Here is a 26,898-nt window from a genome sequence, read left to right as displayed (position 1 = left end):
ATTTAATTATCAAATTAAAACCAGATACAACAGTTATCAATCTTAATTATGTGGTATAAACCTGTAGAACTATATTAAGAGTCTTATACATGGAGAAGGGAATTTGATTTTATGTATTCCTGAATTATTGTTCCAAATTTGAATGATAAGAGGGATAAATTTTTAAAACAAAACCCTTCTCAATTTAATGCTGATTACTTTTTTTTGTCATTCTAGATGTAAATATACTTGTATTTTCACAGTGAAGATCATCAATTATTCAATTTTTGAATCATTCTGAGGTGAAATTTTGTAACTGAACACAACTAAGAGATAAAGGCAATGAGCATCCCAGTCTTTCACCAAACAGTGGGACTGATGTTTATGTTTTTATTATTATTATTATTATTATTATTATTATTATTAAAGTTTATTGGGGTGACAATTGTTAGTAAAGTTACATAGGTTTCGGGTATACAATTCTGTAATATATCATCTATATCTCACATTGGGTGTTCACCACCCAGAGTCAGTTCTCCTTCCATAACCATATATTTGATCCCTTTTACCATTATCTACCACCCTCCTCCCCACTTACCCTCTGGTAACCACTAAACTATTGTCTGTGTCTATGAGTTTGTGTTTCTTTCTTCGTTTATCTTGTTCCTTTGTTGTTTTCAGTTTTATATACCACATATCAGTGAAATCATATGGTTCTTGACTTTTTCTGTCTGATTTATTTTGCTTAGCATGATAATCTCAAGGTCCATCCATGTTGTTGCAAATGGTATGGGCAGAGGACCCGGTTTTTTTGATCTTAAGAGTAATAACAAAATCATCTAATTCTAACATAATCCCCATACTTCATCTCTAATGTCTCCATTCACAAAGGTGTGGGTAATGAGTTCTCATTGCCACAGCTTTAAAACGTAGAAACAAACAAACAAATGAGACCTCAAACATAGTCACCAAATGATGCCTGCCACCATTCTCATGTTTGGGTGATAAAAATCTCCCTAGTAAAAACAAGTCATTTGCAATCTTTCAGATTTAAAAATACAAAGATAAATATCCATAGAATAAAATATGCTGTGTTATAGACATTTCTTCAAACACTCAATATAGAAACAACACAAAACCCAGGTTTTCATACGGCACTTTTTTTTCTGCTTCCACGGCAGTGCTGGCCTACGTAACACATCTCTAAAGAACAAGGGGGATATATTATGCTAGTGTTTGAATTCATGTATTCAGAAATATTTTCTGTCAAAGATAAAACTGTATTGTATGAAATCAATCCTTATTAGAAACATTTAAGGTGTTCAATTGTACTGTGTGACTTTTTTTTTATGTTCACTTCAGCTTAGAGTTGAATAGTGTTTTTCTCAGAATAAAAATGTAAACTCCTTTTGTAGTTCAATCTTTTCTGCTTTGTTTGAAAAAACAAAAGAAAAAAAGCCAGAAGAGAGGTATAAAACAATGTCATATTATTATTATGGTTCTGTGGGGCAGGTAGGGAACAACTAAGTGACCTTTTAAAACATTAATTTTGCATGTTGGGCCTTTTAACATCATTTTAAGTAATACGGAAGTTTTCAAAGTGTCTTAACAGCCCTTCTGAGGAGTTGACTTTAAATTATAATGATTTAGGATTGAAAACCTGTTGTGAAAGTCACATATTTAAAAATCATAGGCAAAAGGCACTGCAGTTTGGTAGAAAAGACATCTCAAAGAGTTATTTATTGTTAAACTGACAGAAGAAATTACTAATTAAATATATTGAAAATAGATATACTAAACTATTGACATATTATTATGAAAAAGTGAAATAAATCCCTGTAGCGTAATTTGGAATAAATACTATAATCTTACAAAGGTATTTAGTTAAAATATAATTTTAGAGATTTCATCATTTATATCACATTAACGAAGTGCATTTGTTTTACATCATATTTTAGTAAAAGTGCCAAGGCCTAAAGGTCACTCATAACAGGTTTGGACTATGGAAACACACAATGGTGACATTAAGAAATATTTGTGACTGAAATTGACTTCTATGAAGGAGTTGTTTTTCTATTAGATAAATAATATTTGAAGAAAAAAGCTCAAGATAATTTCAAAGCTCAAAAAACAATACATATACAACAAGATCATTATTTTACCTATAATGCATTGCAGAACTATATTCACAATCTTATGAAAAACTCCTCTCTTCTCCAAATCTGAATTGAAAATTATTGTCCAACTTAGTTTTATTGAAGATGGCTTTCATTTTCTCTGATTTTTCCTGATATTAAAAATAGCCCAAGCAGACCACAAAAGAAATGGTTAATGACTTCAAGACTTTAAGAATATTCATATACATTTTAATATCAAACTTTTCTACCTTTATAACTTGAAAAGATAAAAGGTAAAAGTGCCAGTGTTGTTCTAATGTTTAACTTCTGATTCTATAAACATCAGCTTTTTTAAGCTATGAGACTTTGCTTAAGAATTTAAAAACATTAGTGTTCATCAAACTTAAGTATAAATCATGCCCTAGAGAAAAATATTAAAGTAGGAAATATATATATATATATATATGTGTGTGTGTGTGTGTGTGTGTATATATATATATATATATATATATATATATATATATATATATATTAAAATATTGTTAAGAAGATATTTCTTATTGGAAGGATTCTTTAATAATTTGGGGTATACAATGAAGTAACTGAAAACATCTTGAGCTAGTTACTCCATCCCCATGGGCTTCCAATAGGAACTTTTCATATCACATTGTATAACATTAGCCAGGCTACCACTCTTGCTCTTCAGACAGAAGTGAGGGCCATCATTTCACTCTCTCAAGTACGGCGTGTTAGTTGAGTGGTGAGAGACACTTGGGTTCCAACTTGACTGTGCTGTTATTTCATAACTGCTTAAATTTGGGAAAGTCCTTTCGCTCCTGAGTACCTCGGTTTTCCATTATTGAAATGGAGGAAAATAATCGTTAACTATCTTATAGCATTTAACATGTGTAAAATACTTACAGTAGTACCTAGTACAACTAAAAACTGTTTTATTTTGTCATTATTTTTATTACCACCTACATAGCTTGGTCCAGTTCTTAGCATATAGTGGGTGCTTAACAAATATTAGTAAAGCAAATCAATAAATGGGCAAATAAATAAATGAGTGACTGGTATAAAAAATGTTAGTCACTATAAAATGCAATTATTCTATTTTACTCTGATGCATATGGCAGAGACTATTTTGACCATTTTGACTTTTGCATGCCCTAAATATCATATAAAACATAATTAAATAGACCTACATTTTTTGAAGAAAGATAAACATCTATTAATTTTGTTTCGTAATATTTTTATTTGTAAGTTAAAACTATTGTTTTCCAAGATCCAACATAGGGACTTTAAAAGCTGATAGGCAAAAATCCTATCAGCTAATAGCTGATAGGATTATCAATTTCATCATCACTTTGCAAGTGAATGCTATATTTTAGGTGTCCTTAAACTGTTCAACCACACTGAGTTTATGCATTATAAGCTTCTTCCTCAGCTTCCTCTTTCTATATAGGTATGTAGGAAATGAAGAAAGATAAATCTCATTGCACTAAATTGTGTATGTAGCTGAGTGCTTAGTAAATATCTATTGCATGTGTTGGTCGAATTATCACCTATAATATAAGGTGCTATATAAGTATATATAAGTATACATACTTAACTTATATAGTATATATACACTTGCTATATAAGTATAAATAGGTAAGACCTAATAAAGGTCAGGACTTCACTTATTGCCACGAGAAAATTATGTTGTTTTAAAATATGTTCCAGGATCTAGACATCTGTTGATTCTTCACAGAAATATATGAGAGACAGATTACTATTTTAAGCTCGTTTTTAGGTAAGAAAGAAATTAAACATGAAAGTTGAAAGGGAAGAAGAGAAACACTGAACGGACAGTGATTTTTATTTGGGATGTTCATCAAACCAAAGTAAAAAAATAGAAGACAGGTGAAATACATAAACATAGGAAATCTTTCAACTTAAGTAAAAAATCAAATTATTTTGAACATATTTTATATTTATTACCCAAACATGGCTCAAATCACATAAACATAATTCCAACTAAGTCTGCTTTTTTAACATAGCACACACATAGATATATACATCACAAGCTATAAACATTCTTTATGAACACAGTGCTTATAAATAACTGAGGTGTCAGTCACACTTTCTGAATGATAATCTTGCCAGCACTTAATGATGGAAGGCATGGGTCACCATAGCAGTTGTCATGGAGACTTGACAACTTGATTCTCTTCAAGAGGAGTATGCCAACATTTCATCCTGCTCCATGTGCTTGTTGATGGGAATACAGATAGATGGAGAGATGATAGGTAGATAGATATATAGATAGATAGATAGATGATAGATAGATAGATAGATAGATAGATAGATAGATGATAGATAGATAGATAGATAGATAGATAGAGAGATAGATAGATAGATAGATGATAGATAGATAGATGATAGACAGGCTATTGGTATTGGTTCTGGAAGAGATGTGATAAAGTAGAGAGAGAGAGAGAGAGAGAGAGAGAGAGAGAGAGAGAGAGAGAGAGAGAGAGAGAAAAGAAAGAGAGGACAAGACAATCTGTTGTTTCTATTTTCCAAAATCCTAAACCCAGTAATCATCATACGGAAAATGTATTTTAAGAAATAACTCTGAGAAAGAAAACTTTTCCCATGTTCCCATGTTCCCTTCATCTCCTTCCCTCCTGGGGAAAAAAAAAAAAAAAGTTTTCTGGGGCTGAGCAATAGATACTACAGTGGGATGAAAACAGAGAGAGAACTGGCCTCTTGACTTCCACACCAAATCCCAAACGTTTGCATATTGAGGAGCAGAGAGGATCTGTATGCATGTTACTGGTTTAAGGTCACTGAGTGTGACCACCTAGACATACAAGAACATAGTGAGTCTCGTGGAGAAGCTCTGTACTTTACCGAACAGCTTCCAGACCTACAATGGTAGAATGGAGGGGGAAGAGAGTCCTTCCAGATCAAATGTGCCAAGACAGTAGGAATGAGGGAGGTCTCAGCTGATACATCACTATCCAAAGACTCAGACCTTACACTCCACAGTTTGGTACAACATAGCACCTTGTAGAATTTAAATAAAATCTGGCGGATATGGCAAGTCTACCTTGATTAAGGCTGATTTTCTAAAATTATGGCAGAATTGATGGTTGAAATAAAGATGAAGTTTAATTACAAATAAGAAAAGATACATTTCTTCAAACCTGAGTTTGTACACTGGAATTCATGGCCACTACAAATTTTAGTGAGTCAGTTGCTCATGAGGTCCTCTGCATGTATGAGATAAAGATTTCCTGGGGTTAATTCAGAATATATTCTGTAAGAAGAATTTTAGCTGAGGTCAATGGCTTCTTGTGTGTTTTGTTTTCACTGTTACCTGACATGAGTTTGTTGAAGAGAAACATGGTTTTAAAAAATTGAAAACAATGCAGTGCTAATTATCTTCCTATTCTGAGACTCTTTGGCCCTCCATGAATCTGGGACTTTTACTTTTTAAAAAGAATCTAGTTTTCTACCCCAGTTTCTGATTAAATTGATATAAAGCAGTTAACTCCTATATAAAGCTATCAGTTGCACGGAGTTAGAGGTAGTCAAAGATGTTTCTTTGAATGCAATTATTCTGAGTATTAGAAAGAAAGTGAGTCAGGGAAAATTATGAGGAATGAGAAACATAAATAAATAAATAAATAAATAAATAAATATTAAACAGAATGTACTCTGATAAAAATATCCTCAGCTACAATGGTATCTGTCTTAGTTTTCATTCCCCCCAAAAGCAGGTCCTGATACAAGTAGTGAATTTAAGTAGAGACACTGGGAAGTGTATTGAAGGAGCAGAGAGGGGAGACAGGAAAAGAAGAAAAGCCAGGAAAGGAGCACTAATGAATGGGTTGTCACTGTGGGAAAGCCAGCTCCCTGCTGCTGGGAACCCTCTAAGAGATGGTTACATAGAACATCCTTCAGAACCTTCCTTTTGAAGAACAAGGGGGCAGGGCAGGATGTTTATCTGCCAACTCTCCTCCCTCATTAGTCCAAGGTTATTCTCTGGCTCTTAACTTACCAAACTTATGCTTTGACTGAACACATTGAGGAGTCCAGATAAAATCCTCAGACAGAAGCATATTAAATATGGAATCTGTCAAAAGAAACTGTAGTAATCTCTGGAACATGCTAAGAGGAAAAGACAGGGCACACACAGTGTCTGCTAGGACACCCTTTCCAGGTAAATTCAATGATCAATAGTCAGCTACTTAAAGATAATGTGAGAAGGATTAAGAAAGAACGAACAAGGAAGGAACAAGTGGTAAATAGGGGCATCTTTATCCATCAAGACCTAGGCACAAAATGAAATGAATAAGAGCATGGTATGAATGAAAGTAAGAGGGCTGGAAAGAGAGAGAGAGAGAGAGAGAGAGAGAGAGAGAGAGAGAGAGAGAGAGAGAGAGAGAGAGATAATAGATAGATAGATAGATAGATAGATAGATAGATAGATAGATATAGATATAGATATATATCTGTTCCATGACCCTACATCTTTTTTAAACTAGAAAATATACAAATGATAGACAAACCAAATCCAGCTTCTATGTGGAGAGACATGCTTGAGCTATGCATATAGATTCAAGGCATGAAAAAAGTTTTTCTGGAAGAATTTGTCATTTCAGTGACATATAGGAATCACTATATTTCCATGTATTTCATTAAAATCCATTTTCAACACACATTTCATTGAAATACAGGTAGCAGTGAACATTTCACATAATAAAAGAGAGACTATATTAGAAGTTGATTTGAAAACTCAAAATATGCTACCCATTTAGTTGAGGTTATTATTCAAGTATTATCATCACTGACATATTGATTGATTGATTCTCATGAAGCCCAGGAATGATATCATATTGGAAAATTCTATTTAAAACAATCCTCCATGATGTGGCACTATCTGAAACAGTATTCATAAATAGGCTCTAATGCAAGAGAGAACTTTCCTAAAGATATTGAAGCCAACATGCATTTTTCATTATTTTAATATTCACAGGACAGATATTTTTGGAAATTATTGAGAAGGCAGCGTAAGAGTGTCCCATCATGGAAAATCACATACAAGTCTACTAAAAATGACCTAGTTCATAATACTATGGGTTCTAAATAAGTGGTTCCCTGAATGGGTTTTGTTTGGTTGGCACAATATATTTTGTTGTTGTTGCTGTTGTTATTTTTAGGAATCAATATCTTTAAGGTATTGCTCGTTCTCTTTAGTACAACACATTTCAACACATTCATTCATTCATCCAATAAGTATTTATTGAGCACCTACTATGTGTTGGGCTCTCTAATAGAACTTGGGATACATCAGTGAACAAAAGATCCTTGCACTCACAAGCCTACATCCTAGCAGAAAGAGAACCAGAGACAATGTGCCTGTGACTCCCATTGTCTTAGGTAAATTCACATATTTACATCACCTGCCTGTTCTCTGAAGTCATGGCCCTTTAAGATCTCTGAGCAGGATGTTTATGCCATTAGAGCACAATGAGTAAAAAAAAAAAAAAAAAATTGCCAAAAGACATTTCAATGAAATGAGACTTTACAAAATATAACAAGTGTTATTTACATTTTAATCTAATCATTGACAAGATACATGGAAAAACTAGAAATGGAACTTGTGTTCTAAGTTGAGCAAAAGACAATAAACTCAAAATTTATTTCTGTCAAAAAACTATGCCAATAGTTGGGGCACTAATAATTAAGGGACTGAAAAGTCTTCATAAATGTTGGAAAAACGTGATGAAGAAGAACTCAAGGCCACATATATCCCCCACTCTTGTCAAACAACACCTTACTGTTCTTGACAACAGGTGAAATCTTGGCAAAATTTACAAGAAACTAAGCATCAATCTGCTGCTGCAGCAAAATCCCAGAGAGTCATCACTCATGGAGAGAAAATACAAGTGAAGTACTTCTGACTATGGAATTTGTTGTCCATGGACTTGTCCTGTTCTTTATAGAAGATATGTAGGGTTTAGAAATAGTACCAGTTTGCAAAGATGTTCTCTTCACAAGATCATCAGAGCATTAACAAATATTCCTGATGCCTAGAAGTTTCCACCAACGCATATCCACCTGGCAAAGTAGTAGTCAAGCACATTACCAAGCCCAAATGTCAGCATCAGTAATACATCAAATTCCTAGTGTTTTGTCCAAGCCAATTGAGTTGCTCCCTCCATTGTATTTCTCTGATGGTTAGTGAGGTTGAGCATTTCTTCATATGTCTTCTTGCCTTCTGTATGTCCTTTGTAGAAAAATGTCTCCTCAAGTCCTCTGACCATTTTTTAATTGGGTTGTTTGTTTTTTTGGAGTTGAGTTGAGTAAGTTTTTTATAGATTTGTGATATTAATCCCTTATCAGATATATCATTGGCAAATATCTTTTCCCATACAGTAGGATCCCTTTTTGTTTTATTGATGGTTTCCTTTGCTGTGAAAAAACTTTTTAGTTTGATGTAATCCCACATGTTTATTTTTTCTCTTACTTCCCTCGCGCGAGGGGATATATCAATGAAAATCTTACTCCGGGTAATGTCCATGAAATTTCTTCCTATATTTTCTTCTAGATATTTTATGGTTTCAGATCTTACATTTAAGTCTTTAAGCCATTTTGAATTTGTTTTTGTATATGGTGTAAGGAGGTGGTCCAGCTTCATTTTCTTGCATGTGTCTGTCCAGCTTTCCCAACACCACTTATTGAACAGACTGTCTTTACCCCATCGTACATTCTTGCTTCCATTGTCGTAGATTAGATGGGCATATAGGCATGGATTTACGTCTGGACTCTCTATTCTGTTCCATTGATCTATGTGTCTATTTTTATGCCAGTACCATGCTGTTTTGATTACTGTAGCCTTGTAGTACAGTTTGAAATCAGGTATCGTTATACCTCCCACTTTGTTCTTATTTCTCAAGATTGCTGAGGCTATCCGGGGTCTTTTATGGTCCCATATTATAATCCTCCCCATTAGAACATTCCCCCCTATCCTTTCACTATGAAATATTTAGGAACAGCACATCAGGGTGAAGAGGGTGATGTTTTTCATATTTGTACCAACAGCACCCAGAAAAGAATCTGGCAAACAATTAAGAGCTTAATAGTCTTATTGAATAAAAGAAGGTTAAATTTAAAGATTAGAGGACAGAAACTCCACCTAAGCCCTGACTATTCAACATAAACTTTACAAAGAAGAAAAAAAATCAATGTGAAAGAATGTGACATGTGACTCAGGATTTCATGAGCCTTTCATTGAAAAATACTAGTTTTGATGACCTCCTGCCAATTCTTTCATTGTTCAACCCATTTAAACTTAACCACGGTTTATATTACTACGAAGATGATGACAAGGAATTTCTCTATCAACATTCATTATACCAGTCATATAAATGTGGCATATGATTTACACTTCTTTGTACTTAATTCTTTGCTCGGTTATAACATGCACATTAGTATTAATAAAACATGTGATTAAGCCAAATTATGTCCCTGAAACCAAAATAAAGAGCACGTGGCTTTTGGTATAAGAGGACCAGTATGTAGATGACGCAATATGGACTTAAAAAAATCAGTCAATATGTAAGGCTCTTCTGTAAGAGTGATATAGAACAACAGCAGAACAGATAAAGACATCACCTCTAGACCATCTGGTGTTGATTTTGCAATTATACTTCTTGAAGACTGAACAGAGTGGCAAAGCAAATAAAACAATAATTATGCTCTGGCCATCACAGCTGCTGAAACGGAAGCAGCTAGTATTGCTACAGCCAATATTGTTAACACAGAGGGATCCATGGAAAAACGTGCTCTCTTATTGGTTACTCTCCTGCTGACCTGACAAAGATTAGGGTTTTTTTGTTTTTGTTTTTGTTTGTTTGCTTGCTTGCTTTTTAATTATATATCATGGGGATACTGTATTATAGAGTTATATTTAAAGTCTTTTTATGATTCCATCAGGTAGGACAATTAAGTTTGCGAACTTGTTGCAACAATGTTGCTAACATTTTCTTGATTTGGGAGGGATGATTCATCATGAATTTGTACCAACTGGACAATCAGTTAACCAACTTTACTATTTGGAAGGGCTGAAAAGGCTACGTGAAAAAGTTAGACGACCTGAACTTTTCACCAACAATTCATGGATCTTGCATCATGACAATGCACCAGCTCACACGGCACTGTCTGTGAGAGAGTTCTTAGCCAGTAAACAAATGACTGTATTGGAACACCCTCCCTACTCACCTGATCTGGCCCCCAGTGACTTCTTTCTTTACTTGAAGAGAAAGGAAATATTGAAAGGGAGACATTTTGATGACATTCAGGACATCGAAGGTAATATGATGACAGCTCTGATGGCCATTCCAGAAAAAGAATTCCAAAATAGCTTTGAAGGGTGAACTAGGTGATGGCATAGGGGCATAGCTTCCCAAGGGGAGTACTTTGAAGGTGACCATAGTGATATTCAACAATGAGTTATGTAGCACTTTTTCTAGGGTGAGTTTGCAAACTTAATTATCAGATCTCGCATTACATTTTATAGTAATTTTGGGTAAGGGTGCTTTGTAGCTAACCTTAAAGAATAATGCAGAATAGATTCAACTCTACTAGGTCTCTGTTTGCTCCTCTAAACATCAAGGTGATTCTATTAGATAGTTTCTAAAGGACTACTAGACGAAATTTCTACCTTCGCTAGGAAAACACCTGGGCCTATAGTCTCCTAAACCTTTCACACAGTTTATTCAGGTTATCCCAATGCCTAAGTTGGTTCCAAGCTATAACAAGGATTAGAAAGCACATTGGGAACTTAACTACCCAGGTTGCTAAGAACAACAAAATAGATTGATTGCAAACAGAGGAATATACCTATGTTTTAAGAAAAAATATTAATTCAGCATATATTTATTATTACAACTATGTATCAGGCTGTGTTCTAGACACTGGAAATAAGAGAACAAAACAGTCAAAAATGCCACCTTGAGATGTCTGCAATTAGATGGAGACGATTATAGCCCTAATATAGCCAGGCACCCAAAAGCTTTACGTACATTGACTCATTCAATCACATGAGATAGGTACTATTACCTATTTCATGTATTACCCAAGGTGAGAAACAGTTTAGAAAACTTGCCCAAGGTGACATGTAGTGAGTGGCGAAGCTGGGATTCTAATTTAGCTGTATGGTTTGAGATGAGTATAAAGCATTGTAGGCAAGCTCCAGAGTGAAAATAACTCAAGTCGACCATTTCAGGTTCTAATTGAATTCCTGATGATCGTTATGTCAGAGGAAGAATTAGGGTTGCTTCTCTAACATTAATACCAACTATTACTGTATTATACAAATCTGAGAAGGGTAAAAATAAATGTAGTTGGCTACTCAGAATTCCAGAAATCTCTACCATTCAGAACAGAAGGCAAAAAGGACTTTTGAACCACCTAAAGTATAATTAAGAAGCCTAAATTCTGAAGTGTCTTTGAAGGAGGCTCTTAGGCCATTGCTCAGGGTGTGTGGCTCCTAACTTATACAGTTGCCCCTTTGTATGCTGGGCGATGGGTGCCAGGTCAAATACCAAAATCTGAGGACCCTCAAGTCCCTCATATAAAATGGCACTGTATTTGCACGTATCCAAGGCACAGCCTCCCCAATACTTTAAGTCATCTCTAGATTATTTATAATCTAACAGTGGCAGTTGACAATCTACCAGTGATGAAAAAGTATTTTAAACATGCATATTATTACATGAAATAGTATAATGTGGTCTCAAAGATAAACAACTAACCAAGCTTCCATCTCTTTCAACTGTCATCACAAAAAATGTCAGATTAGGTAGGCACGATTTTAAACACAATGCCAATGTTAGGTAAATAGTTTTTACCTAAATAGTTTATTCCTTTGTCACTTAAGGAAAGATTAAAAGCCAATAAAACTATAAGTAGTTGTTTTATTATATCGTGTATGGAATAATGGCGAAGAAAAAAGTCTGTACATGTTTAGTATAGACGCATCCCTCATAGGCCTAAGTACATAGTACACATGCCAGCAGCAACGTAACATTTAAAAAAAACCAAAAACTGTTTTCAATCCCTGGTTGATAGAATCATGAATGCAGAAACCACAGTTATAGGGGCCAACTGTACGTAACTATCATGGTGTAACGGGGGCGCAGTTATTTAAATTCTCAGATTTCAGGAAGCAAGAAGGAGGAATTTAAACAAAAAAAAGCCTTCTTGACACAGGAAAATGGAGATCAATAGTGGCAGTTGACAATCTACCAGTGATGAAAAAGTATTTTAAACATGCATATTATTACATGAAATAGTATAATGTGGTCTCAAAGATAAACAACTAACCAAGCTTCCATCTCTTTCAACTGTCATCACAAAAAATGTCAGATTAGGTAGGCACGATTTTAAAAAAAAGCAAGAAAAGAAGTAATACATCCATATATGTAGGTATTAATAGTAAGATGAGAGAGAGAGAGAGAGAGAGAGAGAGAGAGAGAGAGAGAGAGAGAGAGAGAGAGAGAGAGAGATTGCTTGCTGAGGCATCAAAAGTATGCTATAGAATTCTAATACTACTATGTGAAGGATAAAAGTCGTCACATTTTACTGAATACAACCCTGGACCCAAGGTCAAATAAAATAAATCAAAGCATGCAAATTATACATACATACATGTTAACACACTTGGACATTATAATGGCTATTTATTTTGAATCCTAGAAATAGTTTTACAAAATAGAATAAAAATATCATACTTTGATTGCCTGAATTGAGTCACAACCCAGATAGGTACTGCCATAAGTACCTCAGCTCTTACCAGGTATCTGTTTCAAACCTCATAGCTGGGATTTCTGCTCTCACCTCCAATGGACATGTTAGCATTTGAAGATGTTAGAATGAAGAGTCTAATTCTAGGATGTGAGGGTGCCTCAATAAATTAAGTCCTGCCATTTTGTCAGGATGGATTTTATCTTTTCTTATGGATGGATCTTGACATTATTATGATAAGTGAAATAAGTCAGACAGAAAAAGTTGAGAACCATATTATTTCACTGATATGTGGGATATAAAACTGAAAGTGACAATGGAATTAGACAAGCAAATAAAGAATAAAAAACTCACAGACACAGATAATAGTTTAGTGGTTACCAGAAGGTAAAGGGGGCGGGAGGTGATAGATGAGGGTAGAAGGGGTCAAATATATGGTAATGGAATGAAAATTGACTCTGGTAAACACACAATGTGATATATAGATGACGTATTACAGAATTTTACACCTGAAACCTATGTAATTTTATTATCCATTGTCACTCAAACAAATTTTAATAAAATAAATAAGTCTGTCCTTCCTTGGGAAATAAAAAAAAGAAAAAAGAAAAATAAAGAATAGATTTTGTTTTATAAAGGGCTAAATGCTGATATGTTTTGGGTAGATGTTGTCCTTTTAAGTACAGATACATTAAGTACTTTTTACTATTATGTTTATGTTGATATTCCTTCCCTACAGTTAATTCAAATAAAAGTTTAAAAAAAAAGGCAAAGGAAAGGTAGAAAAAGAATTATGTCATGATTTTCTTAAAAAAAAAAAAATGCCACAGCACAGGGATTTGATTCAAAGTTCTATGTGAGGTTAAGAGCCAATTGGTTGGATTGAATTACAAAGCCATAAAATCATTGTTTACCCTGGAGAAAAATGACAATTTCAAACTACAGATTTCATAGTAGGTGTCATTACAGTGTCATGTTGGCATACTGTAAATATTAGCTGCTGCTTAACACTGTATTACAGACCTAATTCCAACAAGAGTCAATTCAAGTCTAACTACTATGTAAGCTAGCTACATTACTTATCTTGGGATTTCAGACATCAGAGAACATTTAAATATATTATTGCCACGTTCTAGGACAATGCTGCTACATGATAAGAGGTATTTGTTTTTTTAAGATATTACTATAATGTAACATATGTAGAGAAACTAAATAAGTGGCACAAAAGGGAATGTTACTTAAGAAAAGATTAAAAGCCAATAAAACTTTTTTCATACTGTTTTAATATAAAAGGTAAAACATTGACTAAATCACCTCTGAATTTGATTTTTTTCTACACATAAAAATGCATATATTAAGGTCCTGCCAATATTTTATTTCTCAAAGCTACTGAAAAATACAGCTTTCACATTCTAGTTCTGGTATTTTCAATACAGATTATGGTAAATCCACATTTTCCCATTTTACATGATTAATATGAGCTGCTGCAATATCTTTGCAGAGGAAACAAATACTTATAACCATTTGTTTTCAATGTTGAATCAATCTTTGTTTTTCTACAAGTTCTTAATAGTGCTATGTATCAATTGGCCTATTTAACTTTCCAGTGACTTGAGAATTAAATCCATATTACATACACTTTGACTGTGGAGCAATATTCGTATAATAATGCGTTTCTATACCTGTATCCATATTTAACATTTGGTAAAACACACAAACCAATGTTTCATACGCACGAAGGCACAGTCACTGAAGTTTCAGGTTCCCTGACAGTCTACAGCATTAGAATTCTATATGATATCTCATCAGTTTTCTTTTTACTTATAGTTCCAAAATGAAAAAGACATGAACATGATAATTTTCATCACACTGAGCTAAATTTAAAATTAAAAGACAATACATAATAAGGCAGGACCTTAGTTATTAAGTATTCCTGATCAAGATCAAGAGAATTAGAAAAGTGTAAGAACAGGAGCTTAGTTTCCTTTTCCTCCTTTTTGTTCTATCTAGGACATTGTTTAGTGAATTCAATTCCAGGGAAATTTAATAAGAACGCATATTGTGCTGCTTATTTTCCCAACAGTTTTGTTCATTTCTTTTTCTGTTGTGCCTAATGTTTTCACTCTTCACTATGGAAACAAATATTCTGATTTGCACTTAATGTATGACAATCATTTTGAAGGAATCTCTTATCTACTGTGACGTGTTAGGACAAACTATATAAAATTGGCTCTATTTTACCATTTTAGAACCAAAAACTTTTTTCAGTAAAGCAAACTATGTTGCTGCATTTTGATAAAGGGATAGAACACTACCTGCCTACTACGTACCCTGTTTCCCCGAAAATAAGACCTAGCTGGACCATTAGCTCTAATGCGTCTTTTGGAGCAAAAATTAATATGTGACCCGGTCTTATCTGACTATAATGTAAGATAGGGTCTTTAATGTAATATCATATCATATCATATCATATCATATCATATCATATCATATCATATATTATAATATATTATAATATAATATAATATAATATAATATAATATAATACAATACAATATAATATATATATAATATAATTAATATAATGTAATATAATACCAGGTCTTATATTAATTTTTGCTCCAAAAGATGCATTAGAGCTGATGGTCCGGCTAGGTCTTATTTTTGGGGGAAAACGGTAGTACTGTATTTATCTGACTAAAACTCCTCCTTTTGTTTGGTTGAGCACACTTTTACCATGCCAAACCAAAGTGAAAACTTTAAAGAGTAACTTCATACAACTCTCACATCTATTTATGCCGAAAATTGTATACCTGGATTCTTGAAAATTGCTATTCTTGTCAAATTAGGGTAACGTGTTCCATGAATGTAATACATATTATACAATGTGTGTCAGAAATCAATACTGCTGACTTTACTGAACATTTACCAGAGAGGACATGATTGAAGGATGCGGTCAATAACGTTCAAAGAATACAATGTAGCAACTAAAACAGAGTGACTAAAAGGAGTTGACAGAAAGAAGTGCTGTTCAAAACACAAACTAGAGCATATCATAAAACAATTGGACAGACCTATTTCCCATTGCAAGAGAACAGCAGCAAGAAGATCAAGAAGAGCACGTTGTTGTCAGAAAACAAACAAACAAACAAACAAAAACGGTGGCTCTTGCAACAGGCTTTGCAGAAAATGGAAATTGGGGGAACAGCTGAAAGTGTTGCATGCTTTGGAAATAACCGCCACAGTTCCGAACCAAAAGGGCATGCTGCATCTGACTTCCAGTCAAAAGACTGATGGTAATGCATTTCTGATACTCTGCCTGTCCATTATTTCCCAGCGCACTAATTTTCTCTCTCCTGCTGGTTCCTGGAACAATATACTAGATACCTTACTCCTACTATATGGACCACTACAAAGAGTCTTTTTTTTTTTTTCAGTATAATCCTCATTCCTTTTATTGAATAGTTTCATTTTTAAAAAGCTATCTTTAACAATGGTTTTGCGTCTATAATGCCAAAGCAATCTTTTGAAAAATAAAAATTTAAACAACTCATTCTTTGGTTTACCAACATACTCTCCTTAAATTATTTGGTTGATAATTACAATAACTAGTTTGGACATGATTTAGACATCGTGTAGACTCTTGACTAGAAGCATCAAACGTTCTGAAGTTACAAATTTTCTTGTCATTGTCCAGGCAGGTGATTCCCTTAAAACTTAATTAAAAGCCCTCATGAACCAATGTGGATCTTTTAAATTATGGCTACTCGTAACTCGCAGGATTCTATGATACTAACAGTGACTATAAGACTAATCTCAGCCACACCACATGGTGTTCAATCCTAAGAGTCATGTGGCTAAGGTCAGAAGATGCCTTGAAAACACAAATATTTTCATATGAAATTTTAACAATAATGTTTACTTCATAGTATCCAAGTATGGGGAAAAATGTACTTTTATGGAACACCTGAAAGAAAACTGTATTTTTGTGCCTGCTCTTTATATTGAAAAATGTTATTTGGCAAGTGTTCTCTGATGAGATAATCAATTTCTATTTTCCTAATCATTTTTTTTAATTTACATTTACCTGGCATTGATTAGTATGCATGATTTGAAAAAAAAGGTAAGAACTTAAATTGTTTAGAATTTTTCATTATGGAAGTCAATATAAGATTTAAAAAAGCTTTATCAAATCCATCAGAATTAGTGTCATATGCACACCCACTATAATATACATATTAACATATATGTATATTACATATATAGATATACATATGTATATATCAATACATACGATAACTTACATTTAACAATACAATATTGATAGTCACTTATTTCTCCAACTACTAAGAAAAGTTTGGAATTTAGCTGTGATTCAATGTTGTACATACTAGTGGAGTCTGTCATTTATACTTTCAACTAAATAAAAAAGAAAATCAAAGGATTAAACGAGGAAATCCTCGTTGCTTTTAATCTAACGACCACCGCCACCATAAATTAAGAGCCTATCATTTGCCAGGCACCTTGAATGCACTTTCAGTTAATCTTCACAATAGGTATAATAAGGTAAGGTTCCTTGGGAACACTGATATTATTAAATGCCTTAGAGCTTGAGGTCGAACAAACAGGGTGAGGGATACACAGTCTCTTGAGTGAGAATAAAGCCTGCCTGTCAGTGACTTTTTATATAAGAAATATTGAGAAGACAATATTTGCAAAGTTCCCCTCAAATAGGTGCATTTGGTCCAGAGATTATTTCTTGGCTCCTTTTTTTTTTTCCCTTGAATAGTAATGTCATCCCTGTGCATAAAAAGACAACAGCAAAACGAGGTGTCAATCTTTACAAGTTTTGTCAATCTAAACCTTGCTTGCATGAACCTCGGAGCTCAAAAAGTAGCTGTGTATGTATAGGCTACATTGACTTAGTAGTCACCTTATTTCATTTAAGTTTTTGTTGTTGATGATATCTGGCTAAATAAAATGAAAATTTAGAGTCAATGCTCTCTTCCTATCAATCTGAAACCCACCTCAGAGCACATTATCAACATGATTTAGCAGAAAAGCCATTTCAAAGAGTTGAAAGAATTGGTCACACCACTGTACAGTGGGGAGAACCAAGATCCACACCCATGTCTCTCTCATTGATGGTGCTTTATGTACAGTTGCTTGGAGCTGTAGATGCATCAGCATTACCAACTGACTTTAAGACTAGTGTCTTATATGAGTTAGGCTGAATGATGAATTAGATCATTGAGTGACCTATTGTACTGGTTTGCCTGGGATTATAGGGCTACCCAGGATGTGGGACTTTCACTGAGTCTAAGACAAACTGGGATGATTGGGGACCCTAAAGATGACTCCTTGATATAATCTATTTGAGGATTTGGGGTGAATAAGTAATGGGATTAGTTACATGCAGTTATGGTAATTATTGTGTCTTCATCATGAGAACCAGTAACCTATAAAATAAAATTTGTCGATGAATGTCATGCAGATAATTCTATACCACAAATTATGAGTGGCAAGTTCAAAAACCACGAAAGAAATCTAAAATACATTTCTAAAAACTGAATTATTATCTATAAAAACACAATTCTCAGCAGTTTCACTTAAACAATAGAAACTTGAAAAGTACTACGCCATGGTCCACAAATTCATAACATAGGAGAAGTTCAAAATTAAAAATAAAATAATCTCAGGAGTATAACAAAATCTTATTACTTCATTTTAGCATACCCTCACTCAACACACTGGAAAAAAATATAAAACACATAGTTTGAATTTTGCATTCTTTTTTTTTTAAATTAATTTATTTATTTATTAGTTTCAGGTGTACAAAACAAGGTAATACTTAGACGTTCATCATTTATATCCCTCATACTGTGAACCCCCCTCCCCCCATCCACTATCCCTCCGACCTCACACTGAACCATCACATTATATATATAAAATTATAGTTGGCATTCATTAATGTTTAGCTTCTGATGTACAATGCCATGATCAGGTATCCACAGTATCCCTGAGGTGGTCTCCCAAATAGGACGCATGTCCATCGGATACCCAACAAAATCTTTACAACATTATAGAATACCTTCCCCAAATTAATTTTCAAAAAAAAAACCCTGAGACCATCTTGTGGTTAAGAAAAACTTTCAAATTGTTCAATTATAATTATAAGCATATTGGATTGTCTAATAGCATATTAACAATAACTTCTAGATATTCACTAAAACACAGACTATTTTATATTCCACAAAATATTTGTGTTGTTGTGGGATAGGATTTCAATAATTTATATCCTTTTCAATAAATATGATAGTGTTGCCTTTCATCTTGATTAACTGCGTTTTTTTGTTTGTTTGTTTGTTTTTTAACTTCTGTGTTTAGCTATCTACTGTGTCTTGGTTATGATGTATTCTGGGAGAATTAATAGTTTATGAGGGATATTTTATATAAGAACTCATAGCCTAAGAATAACCATGGATATAATGAACCTGAAAAATTCATTGTTAGGACAAGAAAATTCAGAGGTGTAGGGAGATCCCAGCAACATGAAAACTTCTGTTACTATGGTAATAGGATTCTGGAAAATCTGGGTCACCTTGTTGCTCTGGAAACAGGTTCAGGAATACCAAAGTTGGAGCCCCATAATGACCATTGCTTCTGCCCCCAGATTAACTGTATACTCACCACCTATATTTTCACATTTCTAAAGCTACATGAATGAGAATAGGGCATATATAAGTTTGTTTTCCTTAGGAAATGACAGAGCATTCAGATGAAAAATCTGTTGCAATAGAAGTGCAAGTTTCTTTAATTTTCTTTACATACAATTATTAATTTCACAAAATAATATTCTCTATTTCTGTTACACATTTCTGCCAATAATAAGTTAGATAAAAATTTACCATAATACATACTCAATTCTATAGATTTTTCTTGGAAATGTTAATATTTAATTTAACCACTGAGAAAAGTAATTCATACAATGATTATAAACTTATTTCAAGATCAGTTATCAATGGTTGAAGCTATACACCATACCTTAGCAAAAATTCTAAGATTCTTTTCATTATCTCACCATGATTGCTGATCCCAATTTTATCCCTTCTTTCTATTATCTAGGTTAACGATACGATACAATTATAACTACTATTTATTATATTTACTATGTGCTGGAAAGTTTTTAAAATGTTTCATTTAATAGCATTTACAGCATACAAAACCAAATAATGTGGATCTTTGTGTTATCCCTATTTTAGGGAGGATAAAAAAAAAAAAACAGGGAAGCTAAGTAACATCAAGTTTGGAGTACCAAAATTTGAACCTCGAATCTGAATTTCTAAATTCAAGCAATAGTTGTAGGAAACATCTTATTCTCCAATGCTGGCATACAAACAATATCCTAATAAGATTTATTGTGTTCTATTGGTGTCTATAATAGTAAATACTGTTGTTTAGGAAATCTGAATTATCTATGGCAAAAAAATCTATTATGGTATTCATATCCCCAATACTTTAGCATATATGCATAAAAAGTTGAAATTATTATTTCTGTTGTTGTTTTCTTTTGTTTCACATTCTAACATCTCCATCACAAAAAATAAAATCAGAAAATAATGCAGTTTCACTGATACATCATTTTAGTCTGCATTTTAGTAGTTTGATCATGATTTTTAAAATGTGTGATGATACTATTACAAAAGTGATGTTTGACCCTCAGGAAAGTTTCATCTCATGTCCCTCTTTTATTGTGGCTTCCTTACTATTTCTCCAAAGTTAAGAATATAGGGCCACAAATATTCTCAATAGAGTTCCCTCTTTAAGTTGAGATTCTATTGAAGAATAGGCTCTTTTCTTTAAATGGCTGACTCACTGTCTTGCTTTGACTTACCATATATTACAAACTTATACCTAAAATATTGAAAGGAGTCCTACATGGAAAGGCCCCTTTCCAGTCATCTGAAAGTGTCATGGACTGAACTATGTCCCTCCCCCCAATTCATACATTGGAATCCTAACCCTCAATATGACTGTATCTGGAGACAGGGCCTTTAGGGAGTTAAGTAAGGTTAAATGAGTTCATAAGGGTGGAACCTTCATCTGATAGAGCTGGTGTCCTTACAAAAGGTGGAAAAGACACCAGAGGTCATGCCATCTCTCAGCCTATGAACCGCAGAGGAAAGACCACAGTGAGAAGGCAGCTGTCTCCAACCCAGGGAAGAGAGGCCTCATCATGAATCAATCCTGATAGTACCTTAATCTTGGACATGTAACGTCCAGATGTGTGAGAAAACAAAATTCCATTGTTTACACCATCCATCCAGTTTGTGGTATTCAGTTATGGCAGTCCAAGCAGACTAATACCGAAAGTCATTGCATTTGCACTATGTATCGCTTACAAACTTGATCTTTTTCAAAAAACTATGATTGTTGTTGAAAGAAAAACAAAAACACACATCTAGATTCTAATAAATGGTGCTACTTCTTGCCTAGATGTTGTGGAGGTCACCTAAAGAAAAATAGCTCAAATATCCACATGGCAGAAAAAGGCATGAGGTTAGCACCCAGGTGCAGATGACAGCAAAATGTCTCCGTCCATGACCTTCTGCACTTAAACTGGCTATCTATGACATGGGGCATACTCTTTTACAAGAGGAAGTGTCTAAGTTCACGCTATTCCTATTCTCCACAGCTATTCCCATAGAATTCCTATAACTGAAATATTATTTTACTTCTCATAACATTTAAGTAAGTTAATTAAACATTTCTGCACATGAAAGAGAACTACCATGAATAGATCACAGCATACCCCAAAATTAAGGCTCACAGTAATTACTGGGTATTTATGTTACAACTTCCCTATGTATAAAATAATAACAGAAAATAGTTACCAAGCATAAGGAACAGAGATGTTTCCTTAACCTCTATTTTTTCCCATGGCAATGTACTGAGACAGACTGGAGGGGAAAACAGGAGAGAAAGAAGAAAGAGAGAAAGAAAGGAGAAAGGGAAGAGAAGGGGCATATAGGTTTCCCCTATTTCTATAGCCAGTAATACTTCCACAAACTTGATTCCTAGATGTAATGCACACTTAAGGAAGACACATTAATTTGATAATTTTTATAAATGCTAAGTTTGAGCAGACTGAATCAAAGGACCTGTATAATTAAGTAAAATTAGCCCAACCTGCACCATTTCTTTGTAGAATTCATCATAACCCTCAAGCAAATATAAAATATGTGTTTTATCCTAATATAAGGAATTTAATTCTTATTTGCCTTTGAAATCATATCAACATATAAGTGCTTTAAGTATGTTAAAATAAAATTGTTTTATCATAATTCCTGTGTCCCCTCAGTTAGAAATACATATCCTTTGAGAAATTTAAAAATTTATATTCAACATTAACATAATTATTTTAAAATATGCTTATATTTACTAATATTCTAAGTTTACAAGTTTTAACAGGTTTATTTCAATAAATTATGAACATTGCTAATTTAAGAATTTACCATGAAAGAGCTAATATTGTTTTCTTCCGAATGTAAGTAGGAAAACAACCAAAACAATTTTTGGACCCTACTACATTATATCAATTAGTCAGGGAGTATGCATGACAAGAAATAAATAATCATAATACTTGATGTTTTATAAAATTCCATGAATTATCATAATAAGTTTTAAGGCAGCTACATTAGTTACGATAAATAATGACATTTCTGTAACAGATTTTTCATAGCATGTCAAGTAATCAACAGAGGCCAACAAATGATCGGACACTCCATGACAGATATAAAATGATAAGTTCTATTATAATACCAATTCATAGTAGGAAAGTTAAGAAAACACATTATTGGTTAATCTATCGATGATACTGACTTTAAAAATGACACCCAACATGCATCTTATTTGGGAGACCACCTCAGGGATACTGTGGACGCCTGATCATGGCATTGTACACCAGAAGCTAAACATTAATGAATGCCAACTATAATTTTATATATATAATGTGATGGCTCAGTGTGAGGTCGGAGGGATAGTGGATGGGGGGAGGGGGGTTCACAGTGTGAGGGATATAAATGATGAACGTCTAAGTATTACCTTGTCTTGTACACCTGAAACTAATAAATTAAAAAAAAAATAAAAAAAAACAGTGAAAAAAAAATGACACCCAGATGTTATTCTTCTAAGCAGTTGTAGGAAGTTGATTTTTATTAACAGAAGTTCCATTCATACAATGGCATGGGTTCACAGGAAACAGCTGATAACAAAGGCAACATTTGTTCTCCCAAACCATTAGTTATGCTTGTTTAAACTACACACATTGCCAAGTCATTCACCAGAAAGTCGAATTCAGCAAGTATGGAAAGGGCCAAGGATATCGTACACCATGCTGTAACTGTTTTGTGGTAAAACTTTTAGAAATCCTTATCCACAGCAGACATTGTTTCCATCTTCATATGCCGTGTCATTTGGCATTGTACAAATCAGGTAACAGAAAGATTGCAATTAAAAAGTATATTTGACGATAGAAATGTTAAAATGAAATTTTGTCCTAAAATACATTTATTATTCAATAATTTGATTTCCATTACAAACATTATTTCCAAAGTTCACGTTCACAAACATATTAACAGAGAAGAACATAAACATACTCCAACAGAGAATATTGGAGTACGTTAATCAAACGTACTCCACTATTTATAATAGAATATTTGTCCCCTCAATAAGTTATACATTTTCCTTTACATTTTGTACTCCAAGAGTTAAAAACATGGGAACGTTATGTCATTACAGATTCACAAGAGTAAAAACTGTAAAGGGCACCCAATGCTCACATTGATTTTGGCAATAGTGACTCATGATCTTCTTTCAGTGTTAAAAAAACAATGAACTTGCCTGTATGCACTTATTTGTCAGTTTATGGACCTTTTTACATGAAGATGCTGAAAGCTTAATTTATTCCTGGTGTACTTTGAGAGCTACCTCAATGATTTCACCTATTTGAAATGCACAAACTATTCCAACTTCCTGAGCAAACCAGATGGGAAAAGCGCTGAAGCAGACCTGGTTTGAATAGGTAAAGCACTAGGCACATGACATGCCTGATTGGAGTTATTGAAGAGTCAAACAAAGTATTAGCAATATTTTGAAACCCAATTATTTACCATAATTGTGATGCTCAGTTTGGAATGAGCATGAAGCTAAATTTTGTGAGATCATTTATAAAAGAGAATAATAAGTTATTTTGTTTGTTCAGCCTAGGTATCCAATACCTTAGCCTGAAAAATAAAGAATGGAGCAGAAAGCTGAAAGTGCCCCTGTGCTCTGCATAGGATAGGTCATCGAATCTCAGTTTTTTTGAGTTTGCAGTTGTTAAAAATCATCTCAAAAATAAAGTCACTTAGCTACTTTAAAAGACCTCAAGAATTGTAGTCTATCTCCATTCAGTGGTAATATTCTCGTGGTAATATTCTCCATTCAGCTTTAAGATAAGAAGGAATTATTTATTCCTAATAAAACACTCTGGCTGAGATTTAAGTTCATTTTCCCAAGCGCCACAAAAATAGCGAATGGCTAGTCCATCTCCTACTAAGTAAAGCTTCAAACATTGAAATCCATCTTGCCCCACCCTTATTAGCTGTGGGACATTGGGAACTAATAAAACCATACATTGGTGCAGCATAAAAAATATTAAATATAATTTTATTGTACCTCTTTGTCTTTAAAGAATTTTTGTTTATGATGATTGTGGTCATTCTCAAAACAACCCCATAAGGATAATGTAATCACTATGGGCCAGTTAGTTATGCCAGATGATAGGAAAAGATGCGATTAAAAAACACACATAATCCACCTGTTTACATGCCAGTCATTATAAAGATAAACTAGGATAATACACATGAAATATTTTTAAATTAATAAAGCACTGTTCAGGTGCAAAGTTGTCACATAAGTATTAATACATCTGCTATTTTGTTCTTCCTCATTCTACTTTCAATGCCTTTACACAACCCCTAAGACCCGCTTCCATTTTATCTTTAATTTTTCTCTCTGGATCATGAGTATTTTAAAAAGTCATTGAAGAAAATAAGTAAAACAAAATTAGTTATCATAATTCACAACATATTTCATGCCAAGAAGAACAACATAATCACACTCAGTTCTCTTTCTTAATCTCTGATTTTTATTTCTCAATATCTTATTTATTAATTTTCAAGTGAAATGAGATTATTAACCTGAGATTATTAAGTTTTAGGTCCATTAAAATTTTCTATTTCTATTTTTTTCTAAACATAAGTTTTTTTCAAGTCTTTCCCATCCTTTATGATAAAGGTCAATTTTCTCTCCCACATTCTTCTTTTGCTTTAATGACTTTTATCTGGTGCTTCATAGAGCATTTCTCTAGTTGAAGGCAATTTACATCTTACTCAATACCTATTATTGCTGACCCCTAATAGAAATCCAATAAATTTCTGATGAATAAATAAACTGATAAATAAAAGAACGAGCCTTTCAAAGTTTTAACAACTCATGGGAATATACGTTGATAAATCAATGTATGAATACATGTTGTTTTTTATTTTTCAATAAGTCCTAGGTTTAATCTTTTCACCAAATAAGCTGAATAGAGTTGCTTACTAGCTCTGTGTTTGAAGAACTAATAACGTGTGTTCCACATGCTTTCTATATATCAACTTATTAATTCTTCCGTACCACTTAGGAGTTTCTGAGGAAACTGAAGCACATAAGAGTGAAGTGACTTGCTAAACAGAAATCCAAGAGCTGCTAAGTGGCAGAACAGGAACTAAAGCCAAGCATACCAAAGCCTTTTCAAGGTTTTTGTTAATGGGGAAAGTGATTTTAAAACTCTTTATTAATATAATTATTGAAAAGTAAAACAAGTTTTTAATTGCACTTAAAGTTTCTCTAACCCAGCTGAAATTCTAATTCGTTAATGTGATTATACAGTCACACACAAAAAATAGTTCATTCACGTGCTTTCTTTGCTCTTTCACGTAGCAATTTTTCTTGTTTGCAGTTATTTTGAGGTCTGCACTTGTAAACACAGGCAAACTCAAGTTTTAGTCTTGCTAATATTTTGACATTGTCTACAAAAATACTTTCCTAAAAACACCAACTTACAATCACCAATTAGATTTCTTGACTTGAAACAGAATTAAAAAAAAAAAAAAGCTGCTTTCACTTAGTTTTGGGATCACAAAACACTTTTAGCAATTTAGATTATAAATTTTTACATGAAGAATCTAATATTTCTCAGAAATTTTTGAGAACAGGATATAGTCTTGCTGGTGACAGTTATGAATTCAATAATAAGGAACTATAACTTTGTATGCCATATAAACTAACATATGGGAGCATGTTGCAACTAAATTTTACAGTGTCCATTTGCCAAAAGCTTTTCAGATAGCAAATATTTTTTTTTTTGGGGGGGTGGAGGGTGGCAGGGTTGAGGAATGCCTTGTTCCTACATATACTATAGAAATCATTTGGCCTATAAGAAAGTTAAAGAACCATTAAACATTATTTGTGGATAACAGACATAAAACATTCAGAGATAGTTCCTTACCTGTTTTATTGGAAAGTCTAAATGACACCATTTTATCAGGAATATTACATACGTTCCTCACCGAAGCAATACAGCTATAATTAGCATAGTCCTGAGGTCGAAGATTCTTTAGTTTTAAGATCTTTGTTTCACCCTGAAAATGTAAAAAAAAAGAAAAAAATTAGCAAAATTCAATAGTAACAAAAATGAATGAAAGAATGAATCATGTCTTATGGTGTACTAAATCATACTATTATCAGAATATGATAGATTGTCTTATTTTTAAGGAAAATGCCCTAAGTTAAAAAAAGGAAAACAGTGCATTTAAAAATAATATGGAATGTGCCAGGAGATAAAAACTGAAAGACTACAATGAAAATTCATAATGTTTTCTTTGCAAACTATCTTCCTGGGGGGGCGGGCTCT

General features: G+C 33.4%; 1 protein-coding gene across 1 annotated transcript in view; it reads right to left on the bottom strand.

Moving 5' to 3' along the window:
- Positions 1–26,898, bottom strand: part of MDGA2 (MAM domain containing glycosylphosphatidylinositol anchor 2) — an 811,488-nt gene that overhangs the window by 246,197 nt on the left and 538,393 nt on the right. The window contains exon 5 of the mRNA XM_081048257.1: positions 26,494–26,626. Coding sequence (XP_080904383.1) covers positions 26,494–26,626 — 133 coding nt within the window. The remainder of the gene's footprint in view (positions 1–26,493; positions 26,627–26,898) is intronic.

Source organism: Rhinolophus hipposideros (assembly GCF_964194185.1).
Source record: "Rhinolophus hipposideros genome assembly, chromosome: 5".
Taxonomy (NCBI): domain Eukaryota; kingdom Metazoa; phylum Chordata; class Mammalia; order Chiroptera; family Rhinolophidae; genus Rhinolophus; species Rhinolophus hipposideros.
This window is presented reverse-complemented; position numbering and strand designations above follow the sequence as displayed.